This window comes from Zosterops lateralis (assembly GCF_965231275.1).
Source record: "Zosterops lateralis genome assembly, chromosome: 1".
Classification (NCBI taxonomy): domain Eukaryota; kingdom Metazoa; phylum Chordata; class Aves; order Passeriformes; family Zosteropidae; genus Zosterops; species Zosterops lateralis.
The window spans coordinates 56,568,460-56,587,620 of NC_139762.1; the positions used below are offsets into that span (position 1 = coordinate 56,568,460).

The 19,161-nt window shown below is 39.8% G+C and overlaps 1 protein-coding gene across 1 annotated transcript in view; it reads right to left on the reverse strand.

Moving 5' to 3' along the window:
* Nucleotides 1-19,161, reverse strand: part of ITGA9 (integrin subunit alpha 9) — a gene marked incomplete at its 5' end in the record, with an annotated part of 207,374 nt that overhangs the window by 36,127 nt on the left and 152,086 nt on the right. Inside the window, 5 exons of the mRNA XM_083854287.1 lie at nt 5,941-6,048; nt 10,331-10,439; nt 13,072-13,161; nt 16,373-16,452; nt 17,852-17,938. Of these exons, the coding sequence (XP_083710413.1) occupies nt 5,941-6,048; nt 10,331-10,439; nt 13,072-13,161; nt 16,373-16,452; nt 17,852-17,938 (474 nt within the window). The remainder of the gene's footprint in view (nt 1-5,940; nt 6,049-10,330; nt 10,440-13,071; nt 13,162-16,372; nt 16,453-17,851; nt 17,939-19,161) is intronic.

The following is a 19,161-nucleotide window of genomic DNA, read 5'->3' on the forward strand; positions in this document are numbered from 1 at the left end:
ACCATTATGTCATCAAATCCCAAGTGCTGTATTGTGGAGGCCCTTGAGACTATCAGGGGAATTTCCAGGGCAATGCCCTGGAGGAAGCTACCATAGGCTTCAAGAATGCCTCACTGCTTAGGGTGAGAAAAAAGGCTTCCCTTGGGGTGCTCCACAGCACAATGTTAATCTACCTCAGTTTTGCTTTTCCCATTGGCCTGTTGGCCTTGCCCACCTCTATTGTTCACGTATATCCCAGTTCTAGAGGGTTCTCCTTCCCCTGTTTCCCCATTGGTTCTGTATCACTGATTGTCCACCCTCCTATTCCCTATTGGGTGTTGCCCTTGCACTGCCCTTGTGCCCTCCATTCACTGGCCCCTGATACTCTGCTCCACCCCCACTTGCCCTTGTACTTAACCCTGAACCCTCCATTCCCCTTGTCTTTTGTCCCTGGACCCCTTTGGCATGTGGTTGCAATAACCCCCTATGGAACTCTGTACCGAAGACCCTTCCCGCCTTTCCTTCACTGACTTATCTGTGGTGTGTGTGGGTGTGGATTAAGTGGCTGTTTGTGTGCCTGCCTGAGCAGCTTCCTGAGAAGATGCTCTCCAGGAGGTAGTGGCAACTACTATCCATCCATGCTCCTACAAATTGGTGCCTGAATGTAGGGCCTTGCGTAGGCTCCTTGAGAGCATCTCAAGTGGCTACTGCCACTGGACAAAAGCTGCATTCAGGTGTTCCAGTTTCCCATGGGAAAACCCCAGTTTTCTGGGGAAATTCCTGAGGGGCTGACTGGCAACCCTCTGGAGCATTGAGAACATCAAGGATCAGTTGTGTCAGTGAAACCGCCATAAGATTTTTCTGTTGACCCACTGGAGTGGTGAGTGTGTTGCAGTGAAAGTCACATTTTTATTTTATTTTTGCGTTTTAATCTTGTGGGAGGGAGAAAGAGTGACATAGGAGTAATACTCACCATCTCACAGTGGGAATTTTATCTCCAAGTTTATGATATCCTTTCTAAAAATGATGATAGGTTTTCTAAGGGAGATTTAAAGGCATTCATTCACTGGATTTTTAAATATTTTATGCAAATTATGTGGGAATTGGTTTTATTGGTTGAGTTTTGGGACAAAGTTTGGAAAAAGTTATATTTTCAACAAAGTAAGGGGGATTTTTGGGTTGGAAAGTTTTATCTGATTTTTTGTTCTAGTTATGAAGTGATTGAGGATTTGGGGAAGAGTTCAGGGAATGTAAAAGTTCAGTACCCCAGTTGTTTCTCCAGTTATTGTCTTCCTCCCCCCGTGTTCCTGTTGCCTCATCCCCTCAGGAGATGTCTGGAGATGGAAAATGCCAAAATGCTACTTGTGTTCTGCCATCTCTCGTCCTCTTCTGTCCCCTTCTCAGGTTGGCACTGATCAAGCCAGCCTGAATTCTAACCTGACCCTCTTTCCCATGCACTGTTATCCAGTTCCCTCATTGAGTTCTATGGCTCAAAATGTTGCCAGCCTTGCGAGGGGATCCACTATTTTGAATGACTTGGTGCCAAATTTTCCTGCCACCACAACACAAAACGGCGGCTGCAATCCTCCTCCGCCCTTCCCCTCTCTCACTCTTCCATTGGGCTTCTCCCCCATGACATGCTCCACACCCACACTGAGTACTGCCCTCACATTGGGACCCTCCCCTTCCACCGGGAAGCCCAGGTCTCGCCTCCACCGATCCGGTCACTCCCAGTGTGGGAACCAGAAGTGAAGCTGACCGGAAGGCAGCCGTCTTGGACATCAAAGACCCCAAGCACCGGGCCTTGCTGGCCACCCAGAGATCTTGTGCCCATGCCAGCAGATCTCCCTCCTCTCTGGAGTGATTTCTCAGATTCAGATACTGATTCTGGGGATCACTGGGCAAAGGTACAAAAGCAAGCAGCTCAGGAGGGTGCTTGGGATATAGCTGGAAAGCTGCAAATCCTAGCAGCAGCAGTTGTATTTAAAAGAGGGAAGAACCCAAAGTGGGAGTCCATTCCATACACGGAACTTAAAGAATTATCTAAGGCATGTAAAAATAATGGGAGGAAATCACCCTCTTTTAAAAACCTTTTACAAGTGACTTTCTCGGCCCCTGTCCTTGTGCCACATGACCTTTAGCATGTTATGTCCCCCCTCCTCTCACCCACAGAGCTCCTCCTGTGGGAATCAATTTGGAAAAAACAACTAAAAGCATTATTAAAAAATGACAGAAGTGAGGATGGACTGGCCCATATGACACTAGAACAATAAAGTGAAGAGGATGATTTTGAAAAGCCACAAGACCAGGCAAAAGATATCTCCAGGTCAGTTCTGGAGGACATTAAAAACACTGCCCAGAATGCTTTATTTCAAACACCAGATGGTGCCACTCCACAGCAGAGCTTCTCTGATATTCACCAAGATGCAGATAAGACATTTATAAAATTCATAGACAGGCTCAAAGACACTATTTATAAGCAATTTGACTGCCCACAGGCTAGAGAAGAGCTGCTCAGTAAACTTGTGGCTTCTAATGCCAATGCTGAATGCAAGAAAATGATAAGAGTGCTCCCTCCAGACCTTGAACCCACCATGCAGCAAATGGTGGAAGCCTATACTTGTCTCACAACTACAGAACACATGGTAGCCCTGGCAGTCAGTAAAGGAATGGCTGAAGTTTTGGTGGCACACAATGAAGAAAAGATGCGATGCTTTAAGTGCGGTGACCTGGGCCACCTCCAGGTGGAGTGCACTGATTGTCCCTCCTCCACATGCCAGGACTCTAAGAAACATTTTAAAAATTGTCTCGAGTTTCAATATCACTGGCAGGTCCAGCATCATCCATCTTACCAGTAGCACCAGGGAAACCTCCAGCCAAGCACAGGACAGACCTGTGCTATGACACCAAATGCCAAGCCATTCTGTCCCTCTCTCCCCACCATTTTGGAGAGTCAAGGCAATGGGAAATCATCTATGATGACACCTACTATGAGGAGCGCCTCTCCAAGGCCTACCAACATGTTCAGGCAGGGACATAATGCACACTGGTAAGCGCCCTTTCCATCCAGTTTGATGATGAGGTGGCTTATGACATTCCAACTGGTAAATCTGGACTTTCTGATGGACCAAGGGATGTTTTAATCATAGAGGACTCTAGTAATAGACTGGACAGTTTATAGGTACTTCCCAAAGTCCAAACCATGGGGCCAATGGACAAGGTCACTGTCACAGTTATATGTGTGGACTCACCTTGGTTTTTGCTTAAGGTCACACTCATCGCCCAAGTTTTCCTCATACTCACCGGGACTGACATTTTGCCAGAAAACCCTATGGCTGTTTGGGCAGAGATTGTGGGCCAGGACAGACCTCTGTTAGAATGTGGCTTGTTTAACAAAGGTGATAAAGTTTATCTTCCAAGTGTGGCAGATACTGGGTTGGATGTAACCATAATCACCCACTAAGAGTGGCCATAGGGCTGGGAACTGGTGTCAGCTAATGGAGTAATCTCTGGGATTCCTCATGTCTTTTGTCCCTGGACCCCTTTGATGTGGGGCTGCAATAAACCTCCATGGAACTCTGTACCGAAGACCCTTCCTGCCTTTCCTTCACTGGCTTATCTGTGGTGTTTGTGGGTGTGGATTAAGTGGCTGTTTGTGTGCCTGCCTGAGCAGGTTCCTGACAAGATGCTCTCCAGGAGGTAGTGGCAACTACTATCCATCCATGCCACTACATTGTATCAACATTGTATTTTGCAGATAAATGACAATTCCTAAGCCTCTCTATAATGACAGCTATTTTCAAAGTTTTGTCAACCCTGATAGCTAGAATGGCTGGATTATAAGCATGAAGAAAATAATGACAGAAACACCTGCACTGTCTGAAAGGATTCTATTACCTTACTATCTTTATTGAAGTCTAGATTCTGGGAATAAGCAAAATAATCAAAAGCTTGAAATATTTAATGACTATGCTTAGAAAAATTGTCTTGGAAAAACAGCTGTTGTAAGCCATTTTCTAAAGTTCATCTCCTTTTAGGTTTCTTTGTTTAATTATATCTGTTCTATGATAAGTTGAAAAACTCCATGATTTTAGTTCCCTTTTCAGTCAATAAAAACTCACTGGGAGAGAGCAGGAAGAAAGATAGTGGGATGCCTTCTCTGTTAAAGTAAATAGTAAGACTTGGGATACATTGGTTCTGCTAAGATTTGGGATACATTGGTTCAGTGCCTGGCTCTGTCACAAACTTCCTGCGTGAGGTCGAGCAAACCTTTTGGTGTTTCAATTATGTATCTGTAAAGCAAGGATAACCACTATCCCACACAGGACTTTCTTGGTTCACATTTATTAACATGCTAGAGGTATTCGGAAAGTCATGTAGGAGAATTCTACTGACCATATACCCAAAAACAGTAGTCAAAATTACTGGAATGCCAGTGTATCAGGCAGACATCTCTCATAAAAATATACTTGCCTACTACCTGCAAAGAGGTCTCATAACAGCAGTTTAACATTTCTACAAAAACAAATTTCAAAGTACAATTCAGTCAAATAATGTGCAGAGAAATGCAAACTGTTGTTGAGGAAAAGCAATATAAACCCTGCTAGCATTTATTACCATAGTGCTCAACACCACACCACCCAACTGGTACCTCCTTTATAGGATGACTGACTTTAGAGGAGATATTGACATTTACGGGGATAGAATCCCTTAAGGAGATTCCCACCTCTCTGCTATGAACACACCCTTTCCTACAGCTCACAGAGACCAGGAAATGAACAAGGACATGGTCATGATGTTTTGGCAGGCAATGTATCAAAGGAAAGGTGATTTCTGCATGTAAGGCTGGACTAAATAGACATTAAAAGGCAGTGCCACAGAAAATGATACATATGCTGGAGAACTCTGGTTGGTGAGTTGACTCCATCCATACACTATTACTGCTTCATACAATATCCCCATATGTTTCTCAGTCATTCTGTCTTTAGTGCCCATCTGTAAACCACATCTATATTTATTTCATACCTTCCAACAGCAAAAATTTTGGAAACCTGCTTAGAAAGATCTTTCAGATCTATTATTTACACATATTCAGTGGCACTGTTACCTACAAAATACGTAATAATTTTCCACTGAAAGGCTAGAAAAGTAAACAACAACATGAAAGTATAATACTTCCTTTCAATTATCCCAAAGAGCTGGTTTCATTTCATAAAGGCAGATTACTCTGAATGTCCGCAATAAATTCACCTCAGTAGTAAGGTTTCTGCCTTTTGGCCACCACAGTGTAAATTATGGTATTTTAGTGGTCTAACAAAGAGTTCGAAATAAATAAATAAATAGATATTTGAAGTTAATTCTAAGAATTTGTCTACCACAGTTTATGTTGAATTTATTTGAAATTGACAAAAAGAATCTTTTGAAAAGTATTGTGTTGAAAGAATTACTTTCTATTATTTACATTTATTAAAAGAACACTCAAAAAGAGCAAATTATAACATGGACTACTAGCAAAATAGATATAGATAATGTATTCAGATCTAGCTGATAACCACAGAAAAAACCCCAGGGAATCTGAGTCAGCTTGATAAAGCATCCTACTGATATTACACACACCCTTTAAGCCTCCATTAGTCAGGGAGAACAGATGAAGAGACAATCTTCTTTGCAGGTGTGACTTGTGGAAGTGTTCTTTATATTTCCTTCAGCATCAGCCTGACCTAGTTTTACACGGCATTGTAGGAAGCCAGGAATATACAGCTAACAGTATTTCCCCTAAGTGAAGGAAAACAGCCAACAGTTGGAGGGATTCAGTTACTTATCCTCTGGCCACAGATGCAAAGAACCTTTGATTTTCTTAAAAAGCAACTGATTCACTGAGTTTTGGTGGACTTCTTTTGTTTTAGTTACCAGTAGCTCTCAGTGCCTCTCTGGGCTCAGAGCACATTGTAACATACTCACCATCATCTGCTGAATATGAAATATTTCAGCTCCAGTGGCAGAAAGGCGGTTTGGAATTGAAATATCAAGAAAGGCTCCAGGAAGAGTGCTTGGTCCAGCATTGTAAACCTGTAAGAGAAAAAATGAATACAAATAAAATTGCATACTTGACTTCTCATAAATGGGAAACTACTACAGATTTAGAGCTGGGAGTGGTAAATTTCATAGGTAAATTTGAAGAAATACAAGTACTTGCAGGTTTTTCAATGTCTTCAGACAAAGACTTCTTTTTCAAGTGTGAGAACGAAGTCAAAGGATTATCTTACCTAACAGTCTTCAGGCACAGCTCATATATCAAAGGAGAAGCAGTTTTGCAGGATAATTGCCAGTCATCAATACAAACAGCATAAGACTTCTATTTTATATACAGAGACACTGCTAGTACACTGTGTGTTTTGGTAATAAAATCTTGAAGGTTACAAGAAATTACTGTCTCAGTAAACATTCTCATTTCCATCTGGTAACCACTGCATGATATTCTTCATATGGTTTTCCTTATAGAGCAGAAGCCAAGTAATTACTGTGACTACTGGACTGTGGGTTTTCTGAGTGAGTTGCCAGGATATGCATGTGAACAACTTCCATGTAATTTCTGGCATTTTCAATTAAATTACACTTTTAGTGGAAAATATTAGCTTTCTAATCACCCCCTAGTCCCCAAAATTTCAACAAAAACACAAATAATTTCCCATCCACCACTGAAATGTATCCAGTGAAAATTCCAAAATTTATGGGGTTTTGCTGAAGCGAAATAATCTATGGAAAAATTCAATTAAATTAAGTTTTCACTTGTATTTACATTTTTTATTAGCAAAAATATTTTCTGGTTCTTTCTAACAACACAAATATAAATGCATTAAAAATATTAAAGTAAAAACATGAAGCCCATTACAATATTTATCCACAGTGAGACACTACTGTGAAAACATGTAACATGCAGTTGCTAATTGTGTAACGTACAAATATTAAAACCAATAGGTTTTCATTCTTCAAACACTATTTCTATTTGAAGAAATGCCTGACTGATAAACAGAACTGGTTCACAATGCCAAATCCTCACAAAAGCCCTGAGGCTCTGGGCAGGGGGAGAAATCCCATTAGAATGGAGTATGATAAATGCTGCATAAAATAAAAACATAATATTTCATGTTAGACATTATAAAAACTTTGATTATCTCACTAAGATCAGATAGGAGTTGTTGCAGAAAAGGCATTTTCTGTTTCCTTATTCGTATTGTATCTAGTAGAGATTTTTACATATAAAAATTGCTATAAAGACCTATATTTTTGTAACACATCTCTTAGTTAAGGGACTATTATTTTTCTCCATCAAGCCAGTGTTGAATGCACTTGTGGCATCCTAAAGCGTGTTCTGTTAAAACGAAAAAGAGGAATGCCTGGAGAAACCCTCCTGGTCAATTGGAAAAAGTTCTATATATATAATTGATCACCCTACAGTGCCACAAAATTCAAATAATCCTATCATTTCAAATTACTCTCCTTGTTGCAATCTTCAGGCGAGATGCACCTGCTGCGAACAAAGGTCTGAGTACAGGATCTAACCACTATGAGTGGGAGGGCCCATGTGAGCTTATCGCTTGGGGTTATGTGTATGTATACCTTTCCACAGACACTGGGGTATGTGGATACCTGCAAGGTGTGTTCGCCCTGACCTGCAACACCAGAAGCAGAACATGGCCAACAGGTAACCTTTAAATGATGATCAGGATGCTGATCATCAATCGAATGGTCCTTCTACAAGTAGAGACTGAGCATTCTATGTTTTCCTTTGTTTCTAGAGTAGTGAGTGTTGTCAAGTTAGAATGCCAGTTCTTTGAGCAGAATAATGACATATAGTTTTGTTTACTATATTAGAATTAGTCTGACTCCTTGCAAGAATGAACAGCAAGACTTGATGCTGGTGCATGAAGAACTCGATGGCATATGCTAGATGATCTCCCTGATCATTCTAAGTCAGTGTCTGATTGAGGTTCTACATAGTAACTGGCAAATTACTACAAGGACCTCTTGTGCTGTGTTTGCTCTCTTTCCTGCAAGGGCCCTGTAGGAGATTATAAATGCTGCCCTGCATCCTCCAAAAAAAAAAGGGGAACTGTGGATGCTGAAAGCTGGTCAGAAGAGAAGGTCAGATAGACTTTCCCAGGCATTGCTCTGGGGGAGCCGGGAGGCAACATTCTAAACAATTTCTTATCTCTGCACCTGCTGCTTTTCCAACTCGTTTACTTGCAAGGATGTTTGCAATGAGGTGTTGGCTTGAATGACCAGTCATGTCCAGTAGTGTTGAAACAGTGTATAAAAAGGATGTGCCTTTGAATAAACTTTACTATATATGCCCTCCAAGAAGATTTGGAGTCATATCATTATTTCAGCCATCCTGAATACAATAACGATACTGGAGAGCAGATGTGTGACTTGTTATGGTAAAATTTTCTACTTCCATATGGGAAAAAAAATTAATATTGCAACTGCTAAGTGCGTGCATGGGAGACAAGAGCATTTGGCAGGACAAATGGTGGCACTGCCAATGCATAGATTCTCTCTCCCTTCCCTTTTATCACTTTGCTTTACTGAAATATTTATCTAGTTAAAGCATCAGTGTATCCATTCTTTATCTGGATTATCCAATCATTGGGTATGAGGGGAAGGAAGGGAAGAAGACCTATAAATCCCCAAGAAAAAAAAAAACAGAATCACAAGAATTAATAGCCTAGTTCACAAAAGCTTTTATGTCCTGAAATCCTGCTTTCAGTCCTTCAGTAAATAGCTGAGGGCACTGAATGACAGTAGGAGCTTAATTGCTCTGGATCACAATCTGTCCATGGAGGTAAATACCTTCTTTGTTATAAGCTGAGTTTTCAGTCTAGGAAAACGGAAGGAAAAAAGACAAAACACTATTTTTCATAATAAATGAACCTACCTCTGCATGACTTATCATTCTCTAGTCCCATTTAACGCTCAAAAAGAATTTGTAGGACAGCAGAGAAACACAACAGCAGCTAATTTTGGTCACATCACAAGAGTTTTTTATAATAAACCATCCATATATTTTTTTTGCCACATCAGGAACCCATCTAACTGCCATGCAAAGAGTAATATACAAGTAACACTTGAATAATGCTGAGATGCTATGAGGTATTTATTGAAAGCTTCTCACACCTGTCTTTTTAGTGTCCTCATCTCTTCCCTGTACTGTACTGTTATCAGTAGTGCTATAAATATTTTCATAATGGGGCATTTAGCAAGCCTGAATCCCTTGCACAGATAGATATGTGTTTGTTCTCTTGGATAAAGGCTGCCCACTCCTTTGCTCAATGACCATGCCATCAAAAAGAATTACTCTTCCACTTTTAACTTGTGATTTCATCCAAGATGTGGCACTTGAGTAAATAGGACTCTTTACACAGCACGTGAAAAATGGTGAAAGAGAAACAAATGGTAGGAGCTTTTTTTTCCTATGGAAGTGAGATGCCATGTTTGCAATTTTTATCCTAGTATATTCAGATACAGGACATATGCCATCTCTGCACACTGTAAATATGGTATCCAATAAAAAATGGATTGTACAGCATTGTAGCAGAATGGTCTGCCTGAGTGGGGGTAAAACAGCTCAAACTAAACCCTCTTTGTGAAAGTTACTCGTGATGGATGGAGTAGGGTGGTCATGCTGCCTTCGGTGTTAAAAGACTGCTCAGGCTGACTTATCAATCCCAAAGTTAAACATTCAGACAGCATTTCCTGACAAAAACTGTATCAGTGAGGATATTACAGGCCAAGTTACTGATAAAGGAATCAACAAGTGATAGTACAGATAACTTGTCTAAAGCTGCTGAGCTGGCACAGCTAGCCTAGAAATAGATGAGTGACAGTTGATCACTTTATACTCTAAAAGCTCAGTCCCACTTTTTATCAGCTTGGACTTCTAACACACCACTTCCAGGGGAGAGTTTGGAGGGTCCTCCCTTGAGTGGAGATGCCCATCAAGGTTTCTCCTTGAGGCTGAGTTTGTCCACAGTTGTTGGTATGAGTTGGTATGAGTCAGTACACCTATATAACCTTTAGACAAAAACTTTGACCCAGTCGGGGCTAGGATTGGATCCAGTTGCACCTAGACTCCTCTCTGAGAAGAAGTTTAGAAAGGAACTGAGTCCTTTCTGAATCTCATAACTCAACAAGAGGGTCTTCTTTACAAACCTTGTCTGAAGTTTCCATTCTGCCCATGACTGTGATGCAAAATCATGCACAAAACCCCATACCACACTCAAAATCAAATAGATACAACAAAGAATGTGTAGTCAAGCAGGAAAGCAGTCAAAATAAGGATGAATTTTACCTGCAGTGTGAAGTTGAGAGACTGGAAAAGGCATTCTTGGTTTTCCAACTGGACAAAGTTGGACGCTTCCACAGAATCACCATAGAAAAATGAAGTAGGGAAGACTTCTCTGTAAGACCAAGATACAGATTTAGTAAGCTAAATTTGTGATCAAAATGAAATATATTTCTCTCTAGCTGAATCGCACCCCTTGCTTTTTAGTAATGTGAAATTCTATGGGATCATTTTGCATTAATCTATTTTTTGTGGTTTGATTTCCTCTTGGCAACATTAGACTATACAAGCAGCATCTCAACTGACATGGGTTAACATCCCACCAATGAATTCTTTTGATTACTACTTCTCCTTTCCTATCACAAGTCCTCCTCCTGCCATGGATGATTTGCCCAAGTCTCCTAGTTTGGATTAACACAGGAAATCATTGCACTATCAAGTTAATCTGAAGAAACAGTATCTAAGAGGAATACTTTAAGTTATATATTCACTGAAGTAACATTTCAATTTTAACATTTACATAGCATTTCAGGAATAAAGACTTGGTTAATTATCTAAGTTTCACTAATTTTATCATTAGCAGATGATTAAAGGAAAGATTAGAGGGATATAACCTGCTTTCAACTGGAGTGGAGCAGTCCAAGTTTCCTCAACTACTCTTATCATTTAATCACAAAGTAAAATGCAGTAGGATTTTATCAGAAATTACAGTACCTGAAAATCTTGCAGAAGACTAGGAGTGCTTTAAGCATCCTTTATGTCTCCTTCTAACCTGGTGTGATTTCAGACAAACCTTAGTCCTCCCTACTGCCTAAAACTCTGCTTCCTTCCCAGGTTGTCCTTTGGAATCAGAGCACTTCCAGACAGGATTTTAAGCCTGTTTAGATACATTTCCCTTTTTCCTGCCTGCATCCTGTGCTAGTGATTGCTAGGGGAAATAGTGAAGGACAGATTTTCTCCTACCACTTAGTGTCATACCAGAAGGCTTCTCCCAAATATGGTACAAGCTATTCTGGGCTATTTATTAGGAATGAAGTTTGCTCCTCTAGACTCAAATGTAGGACAATTAAGCTAATAAATAAGCTTCAAAAAGATACTGTCCAAAACAAAGAGTATTACTAATATTACCATGCCTGGGAACCTCCAATAAACCCAACTTTTCTCTGGCCGTTGGATTTTTCTGTGAACTTCAATTAACTAAGCCTTTTCTACGAGAAAGAAAAATATGAACCACACAGGCACTTGGGTGGGGCTTATAAATTCAGATACCTTGTGCTTTAAAAAAGTACATTATGAAGAGAAAGAAAAGAAACCAATTTTTATTATGTTTTGGCATGCAGTATTCTGCAGGTAACAAACAGACACCTAAAGACACAGATGAAAGCATTCATATCTGTAAAGCTGAATAAAAATCCATCTGTATCAAAGCATCAATAAACAATTTCTAAAGAATTTGTAACAATGAAAGCATTCAAAAACTTCAAGAGCATGCTGCTGAGACTGTACTCTCAATATAGAGATTTTTGTCCTTGCTAGTCATCTTGTGAAGTTTGACAGCACACTTCCTTTCTCTGAGCAGGCCCAAACATATCTTTTACCCATTCTGACTGCTGCGGCAGTAATTAGGGATTTTATTTCTATCCAACAAGATAAGCTCTATAAAGCAAAACCCAGTCTAGGCCTTGAATCTGAGTTTATTCAGTTTTTCAATCAAATCACATGTCACTGCAAGTTAACTTTTTTCCTTCACATATAGCAAGCATAGTGGTCAAGGGAATATTTGACTTCTGATGCCAACCTGCACTGGTCATTTAGACAATACCCGTAGTCTGCAGGTAGCCAGAGATTGTGGCTGAAACAGACACTGACCCTCTGGAGACACTATTGATGAGGTTTTGCTTTCCCAGTTTAGGAATGAATGCCAGCTTTCTCAGTCTACATGAATACTAATTCATCTTCAGTGACCAGGTCCTCCAATTCTGACCCAAAGCACTGTTTATGCTAAAGAATGGTCTGACTGTTCAGACTGACCACGAATCTTTCATTCTAGGCTTAAGATTGTGATGCCAAGCGGGATGGAAGAGCCTCAAGAACAAAGGCAGGAACTCGTACAGCCTTAGAGAGAGAACACAATGGCTATATGTTATACAAGTATTTCAGTCAAAGGGTGATGCTCCACAGTTGGTAGTCAGATGCTTCACAGACTAGGGAATACAGGAAATAGGAAAATAAACAGAAGCAGAAGCAAATTCTGCTTGTGAAATTAAACAGAAAGGCAAACAGCTAGACTTAACCAATCTCCTTAAAATTCCAGAACATTTGACCATAACCTTTGGCCTGGTGACTCTCAACTATTTCCTGAAACACATGCTCTAAGGAACTACATGTGGTTTACTTGTTCTCTTAAAATTTAAAGTCCATCATATCTACACCATCACTTGAATTCAAGAACGATCACTAAAATACCTACTTTAAATGTGTTGGTAACTACTTAGCATTAATTAGAAAGTAGTGAAAATGAGGTACAATCTTGAAATAAATAAAATTTCCAGATACTGAATGAGATTTTCTGAATTACCAGAGTCTGGGAAACAAGGAAAAAAGCAACAGTCTGGGTATATGTAAACAAAGAGAAGAATTAATTTTTTCATTTGAAGATACTCAGATGTTGTTCTTAGGATGATGATGCTGATAATGATTATTATTATTATTATTGTTTTTGTTTTCATTTGGTGGCTGATACTTACCCACTGATGGATGAGTCCACTTCATGCACCAGGGGCACTGACAGGATTAGAGTATTATCATGCAGACATTCACTGCGTTCTAGGTTTCCACTGTGCCAGAAAGGAAAAATAAACATACTGCAAATCAACAGCCTTTGCAATATTTCACATTTTCACATTTACCACCTCTCTGCCTTGTACTCTCAGCCTCTTTGTTTGAGTGATAACTGCTCCTTAAGAATATTCATCCAACCTTGGAGAGGGCACACACAAAAAGCATGGGTTTTTTGGCTGTGACATGAACAGGTTCAGAACAAAACAATGTATATTGGAACAATGTGTGAATTCAAATATCTGTAGGAAACTACAGCAACCATCATACACAGTGGAGAGAAACAAGAACTTTTAGACTTCCATGCTAGGGTTCATTTTCTCTCAGTCTGATTGCACATCAGTTTGTGAGGACCAAAGAAAATGAGGGTAATACACACCTCTCAGAGGGTCTTGACTCACTAAATGAAAAAATGTTTTCAATATACCTGCACTGTACTATAGCACCAATTTGCTGCCACTGCAAGCAATTTATCAGGCAAGACCCTTGTAATGAACTGGCCATAACCTCTCAGCAATTTCGCTTTTCCATCTCTTTCTCCCCTCTTCCTCTACTTAGCTGCCAAAATGAAAGCACTTCTACTTTACATTGTCAAAGACAGTTGCCTCAGCCAGTCAAAACCAAAAAGATAAGAGAGAAAAGTGAGCAATTATATCTCATTTGAGTCAGTTTGTTTCAGTGTGAATACTTCATGTATGAAGTCTGGGGAAGGTTCTTGTATTGCATGTCTAGCATGCAAACCTGCAAATATTGTAATTTTGATGAGTCTGCTTGTTGGGTGACAGCTCAGTACAACAGTCTTAAAAGATATGTTACATGTATTTCCAATTTCTTCAGCAGTGACTCTGGAATCACTTTTGCTATGCAGTTCATTGGATATACTCACAAATCAAACTGGCAAAACAAAAGATATGATCATATTATTTGAGGACAGTATCACTGAGGCAAAGCAGGCAGTAACATCCCAAGTGATACCATGCAGATTATGAGTTGCTCAGATTACAAAAATAGAGCTGGTTACATACATACATGCTTAGATACAGCTCAGCTTCCTGCAACTGACACGTTGCCTGTCTGCTGATATGGCCCAGATAGAAAATCCCACAAACTTTCCCTCCTGGGAAAGAACCCAGGAGTTCTTTTCTAATAAAAGCTGTTCCTCTGAATGGACTCACAGTAGAGTCCAAAATGGAAACATTTCTCATCTAACATAAATACTGAGGTACCATGGTGGCAAACAGAATAAACAAGTAGAATTGTATGAAGGGTTCATGGAAATGTTTTTATCTGTTTCAAATGGAGTAAAGGTACTGTCAAAAAAGTGAATCAGTGAATCACCTTTAGAAAAAACAGTTCACACCTGGAAGCAAAGAAGAAAGTTTGTTTTTTTTAAAAAACAACCAAATAGTGTAAGAGCAATATATAATATATCTTTCTCCAATTGTTCCAATATTGAACCAGTCTCTTGTCACAGATCCTACTGCCAAATTTGCAGCTATACAGGACAGGCTCAAGTAGACAGATGAAGGGCAACACTTGCTTTCCCATGATAGCATGACATATCTTCCCTGTCCAGCTATTTCTGCCAGACTAGCTCCAGTTCTGTGTGGAAACAATGTCTTTGCCTACTGCAGTCTGACTGCAGCACAGGTACGTTCTCTCAACTTCCTTATTACTGACTTTATGTCAGGGCTCCCTGCAACTCTTGTGGTAGAAAGATTTTGTTACACTTATTTGACAGTGAGAGAATTGAGCAATTTGCCTAAAGTTACAAAGAAAATTAGGGTAATCAGCACTGAGATCTGCACTAGCCTCTTTGGAGGTTCAGCTAAATCCTTCAAATCATAAATATCCTCTCTCAGCGTTCTACAGTCAGAAACATTTTCATATTGCCTATAATCATTCACTCAATGTCTAACAATTACTGTTTATTTCCTTGCTCATCTAAAGACACAGACTAACACTTCTCATTGGTAGGGTACATAAATATAAGAAGTAAGGTTACAGAGGGAAGTCTTGTTTTATCTAAGGTTGGAAGACACTGGCTGGGCAAATTTAAAGCACTGCTGGCCCATCTTTGCAGCAGCTGGTATTCACCCAGCAGATATTTATGTTTCTGACTGAGAAGCATCACAGGGTCATCTGAACACATGATGAACTTCTGATGGAGAATAAAACTTTGCAAACATGCAAAACACGGTGACATGTCTTACTTTCAGAGTCTCATACCAGTCCTACGTGCTGCAGGATTGTGTTCCATCTACAGCTGTTAACTGCAGGGGAGGACTATGCCTTATGAGAGCAATCATTCAGCAGCTGCTACCTCTTATCTCTCATCTCTAGCTTTTTGTAGAGGTGCCATTCCATTTGGGAGGAGAATTCGGGGATATGTAAGGATATGAAGTTGGCCCATTTGCACAGTAAGTGGGAGGAGGAATTAGTCAAACACCCAACACATAAAAGCAGCAGTTTATGGCCAATGTTAATGCAGCTGTGCATTGGTTCCCATGCAGACATTGACAGTGCTTGTGACTGAATCACCCATGCAGTCTGCTTCTTGTCTTAAAATGCACAGAGAATGTATCACGTATCACGCCTTTTACCCTGCCCAAGACAAAATGCCTATGTATGCATACTTGGCAACACCCTACTTCAATGCCTACTTCAAGTGCCCTTTGGGAAGTACCCTATCCAGATGTTTTCCACAGTCTGTCACAGCTCACTGAAGATCCAGAGAGGGCAAAAATAGAGACATGCTTTTAGAGCCTAATAGTGGGATCCTTGACCATCTGATTAAAGCATTTATCTTTTTTTGTTTGCATCCCACCATGTTTATTTTATTCAAATGCTGGAACAAATGGGTCTATCTTGTGTTGATCATCAACTGCAGGTGAGCTGAGCTTGATACATGTCCCAAAGAGATGGCCACTGAAACACAAGAGTCTTTCAACTGAGAGAATACAGAATAATCCTTCAGAATTCCAACTGCCTGGCAAAGAAAACCTGTGTATGATCCTACCTCATTTTTCAGGAAGCTTCAATACACAGATACTCTGCATCACCAAAATACATGCATTTAGTCACAGTAATTTAACCTAATTTACTACACTTATACATATCTACATATCATGCAATTGTCAAGCACACATAATGCACACTTCATATAACACGGAATATCCAAGTCATCCAGATGTATAAGGGTTCCCTTACCTTTGGGCAGTGACAAGGAAGGTAAGTGTTTCTTCCTGCCCAGTCAAGTGGCTTGTGTCAAAGATCACACTGAACTCATACTGCGCAAAAAAAAGAGCAGTACTTAGAGACACTACATATTGTTTCAAAATGTAGTTATTCTGAAATTTCATTTATATTTTACTGGCCTAACTGTACAAAAGTAGCACATTTTGATACATGTAAGAGCACTTCCTCTACTGCAAATTAGCTTTTAATTCTTAGTAATTGTGTTCCTCTTCAAATACTCTAGGGTTTGGATTTTCCTTCATTAAGAGAAGGCTTTTACTAGAATTGCCATTCAAAGATATTTCTTGAGGAGATCATCTGCCTGGGAATGAGTCTTCCAGTACAGGAGGATCACTGCCTGAAACTATCTTAGCACCACTCTATATGATATTTGCTGATGAAGAGATCTTTTGGGAGAATAAGGGCCACACCACAGGCCTGCACTTGGAGACTTGGAGCAAGTGGCAAAAGTTAAAGCAGCATTCACTACACCCATCATAATGGGTGAAAACAGGTGCTAATTTAGATACAAAAATTTTACTTTGATGAATAACTTCTCCATGTGACTTTTCTGCCTAACTCCAAAACATTGTACAAATTCATTGTAATTTCAATGGCTTACATTCTTACATTCTAGATAATATTTTGCTACTGCATGTATTTTTTCAATTTCATTTTAAATACTTTTACTTTTTCAAAGTAGCACAAAAGAGTCAATTAAAAAACAAAAAACCAAAAACTTTTATGTTGGATCAAAGGATGCATCAATTCAAATTGAAAGGATTTGCTTTTGAAATTGAAACTTTCTGAAAAATTTCAGACTCATTTTTTTCATTTAAGTTATCCTCATTATATATTTTTATATTTATATCCTCATATCTATCTATCTATCTATATCTCCTTAAGTTATTCCTAATTTTCTTTCTGGGTTGATCATTTTTATAGATCATTTTAGTGGCAGAAAGAACCCAGCTGGATTTTTAAACATCGAGAGAGTGTATCTTCTCTTATGGAACAAAACCCTCTTTAAAAAATCTCCCAGAAGACCATAGGATGAAAAAGCCATTAGTGCATTTTCATTGTCATTTATATAAATCTAGCTGCACTTTAATGTGAAAGAAGACAAAAAACCTCACAGAGGCAACATAAGTAAGATAGAGAGTCCTTTTCTAATTTTCTTCAGAGGAAATATGTAAGTTTTTCACAGCTGCAACTCTTGCACCATTTTTCAAAGCCTTTTTATTGCAGTGCCCAGGGCACTGTCTTGGGCTCTGTCTGGTGGGAAAGACAATAGCTAGCCTCTGTAACCATAAAAGACTTGGATATCTGGCTTAGCAAGCCAGAGAAAGTATCAATCACAGACATTTAACAGAGCAGTTGGCTTTCCAGCCACTCCTTGGAGACAGAAGTAAATGAACCATTAATCTGCAAATGCAAATATCACAACGTTACCTTAGACTTGGATCTCATGAAAGGAAATCCCACACTGCACTTGAGGAAATCTGACTCCAGTAACTCACAAGCAATGCCCAGTTCCTCCTGCAAGAAAATAAAAAAGACCATATGATTACAGATTTGGGGAGAGAAAGATTGTTAAGAAACAGCAACATGATGAAGTACTATAGAAAATTAAGTATTTCCCATCATAGCACTGTGTTGTACTTCCTTATTTCACATTAGTCAGAGTAGCATTGGGAAGAAGACAGCCATCAGAACCTTGAGATAGATAATGAGGAAATAGTGCATGACTAAACATATTAGAGTCAGGGGATCAGCCCAAATTCTTGGATAACTCAGTTCTTTCCTCTGTTTATTAAAAGAAAGCTTTTAAATGATCCAGTGTCCTGGGGTAACTTTTTAATGCTTTTATTGTCTGTTCTGTTTGTGCTGTATGTGAAGTTCTGTATCTTTAAGACCAAGTAACCCCTGATAAGTAACAGCTGTGTTAATTAACTAATACAGCCTTGCCTCTGATGAGTAACAGCTATATCCAATAAGGATGAGAGAGATAAAAGAGGGGGTTAGGTGGCAAGGGGTGGATCATCATGGAAGAGCAGCCCTGAGGTGCATGAACCAGAGAGAGACTCATGAAGCAGGATCCTGGAGAGAGAGAGAGAGAGAGAGAGAGAGAATCAGTGCTATGAGACTAGTTCTGAGACTGAACAGGGAGAAAGAAGAGTTTGTTTTGAAAACAGTATTCACTCCTTTGCATTCCTGCTCTTGGACTGTGCTTGTCTAAGGTATGGACAAGCAGCAGCTGGGAGACCTGCTTTGCTCTTAGTTTTATCTAGCTGAGGCAGAGAGGCTCTCTGGACTGGCTTTTTTTCTTGTTTAAACCTCCTCCAGACTGAAAAACCCAGAGGAGCACTAGCAGTTCCCACTGTGGCCCACCAGAGTCTGGACCTCTGGAGGGATTGATAAGAGACTGAGCAGGCTGAGCTACCCACAGTAAGGACTCTCTGAGTTTACCATCCCACTTCAGAGCAACAAGAGGTTTTATTGTTTCATATTATTCATTCTTTACACTTGTGGGCATTTTGTTAAATAAATAGTTTTTTCCACTTCTCTTTGAAGAAGTTCTTTTCCCAGACCAGTTGGGGGAGGGACCGTTTGGGTTTGCTTCCCAGAGGGACCCCATTCAGGGGCTCTTTCACAAATTTGCCCTAAACCAGGACATCCAGAATATAGGTTTTCTGAAGTAGTTTTTCCAGGTACCTGTACTATAGAGAACAGTGTTGGGAGGCAGTGACCAAACCATGCCA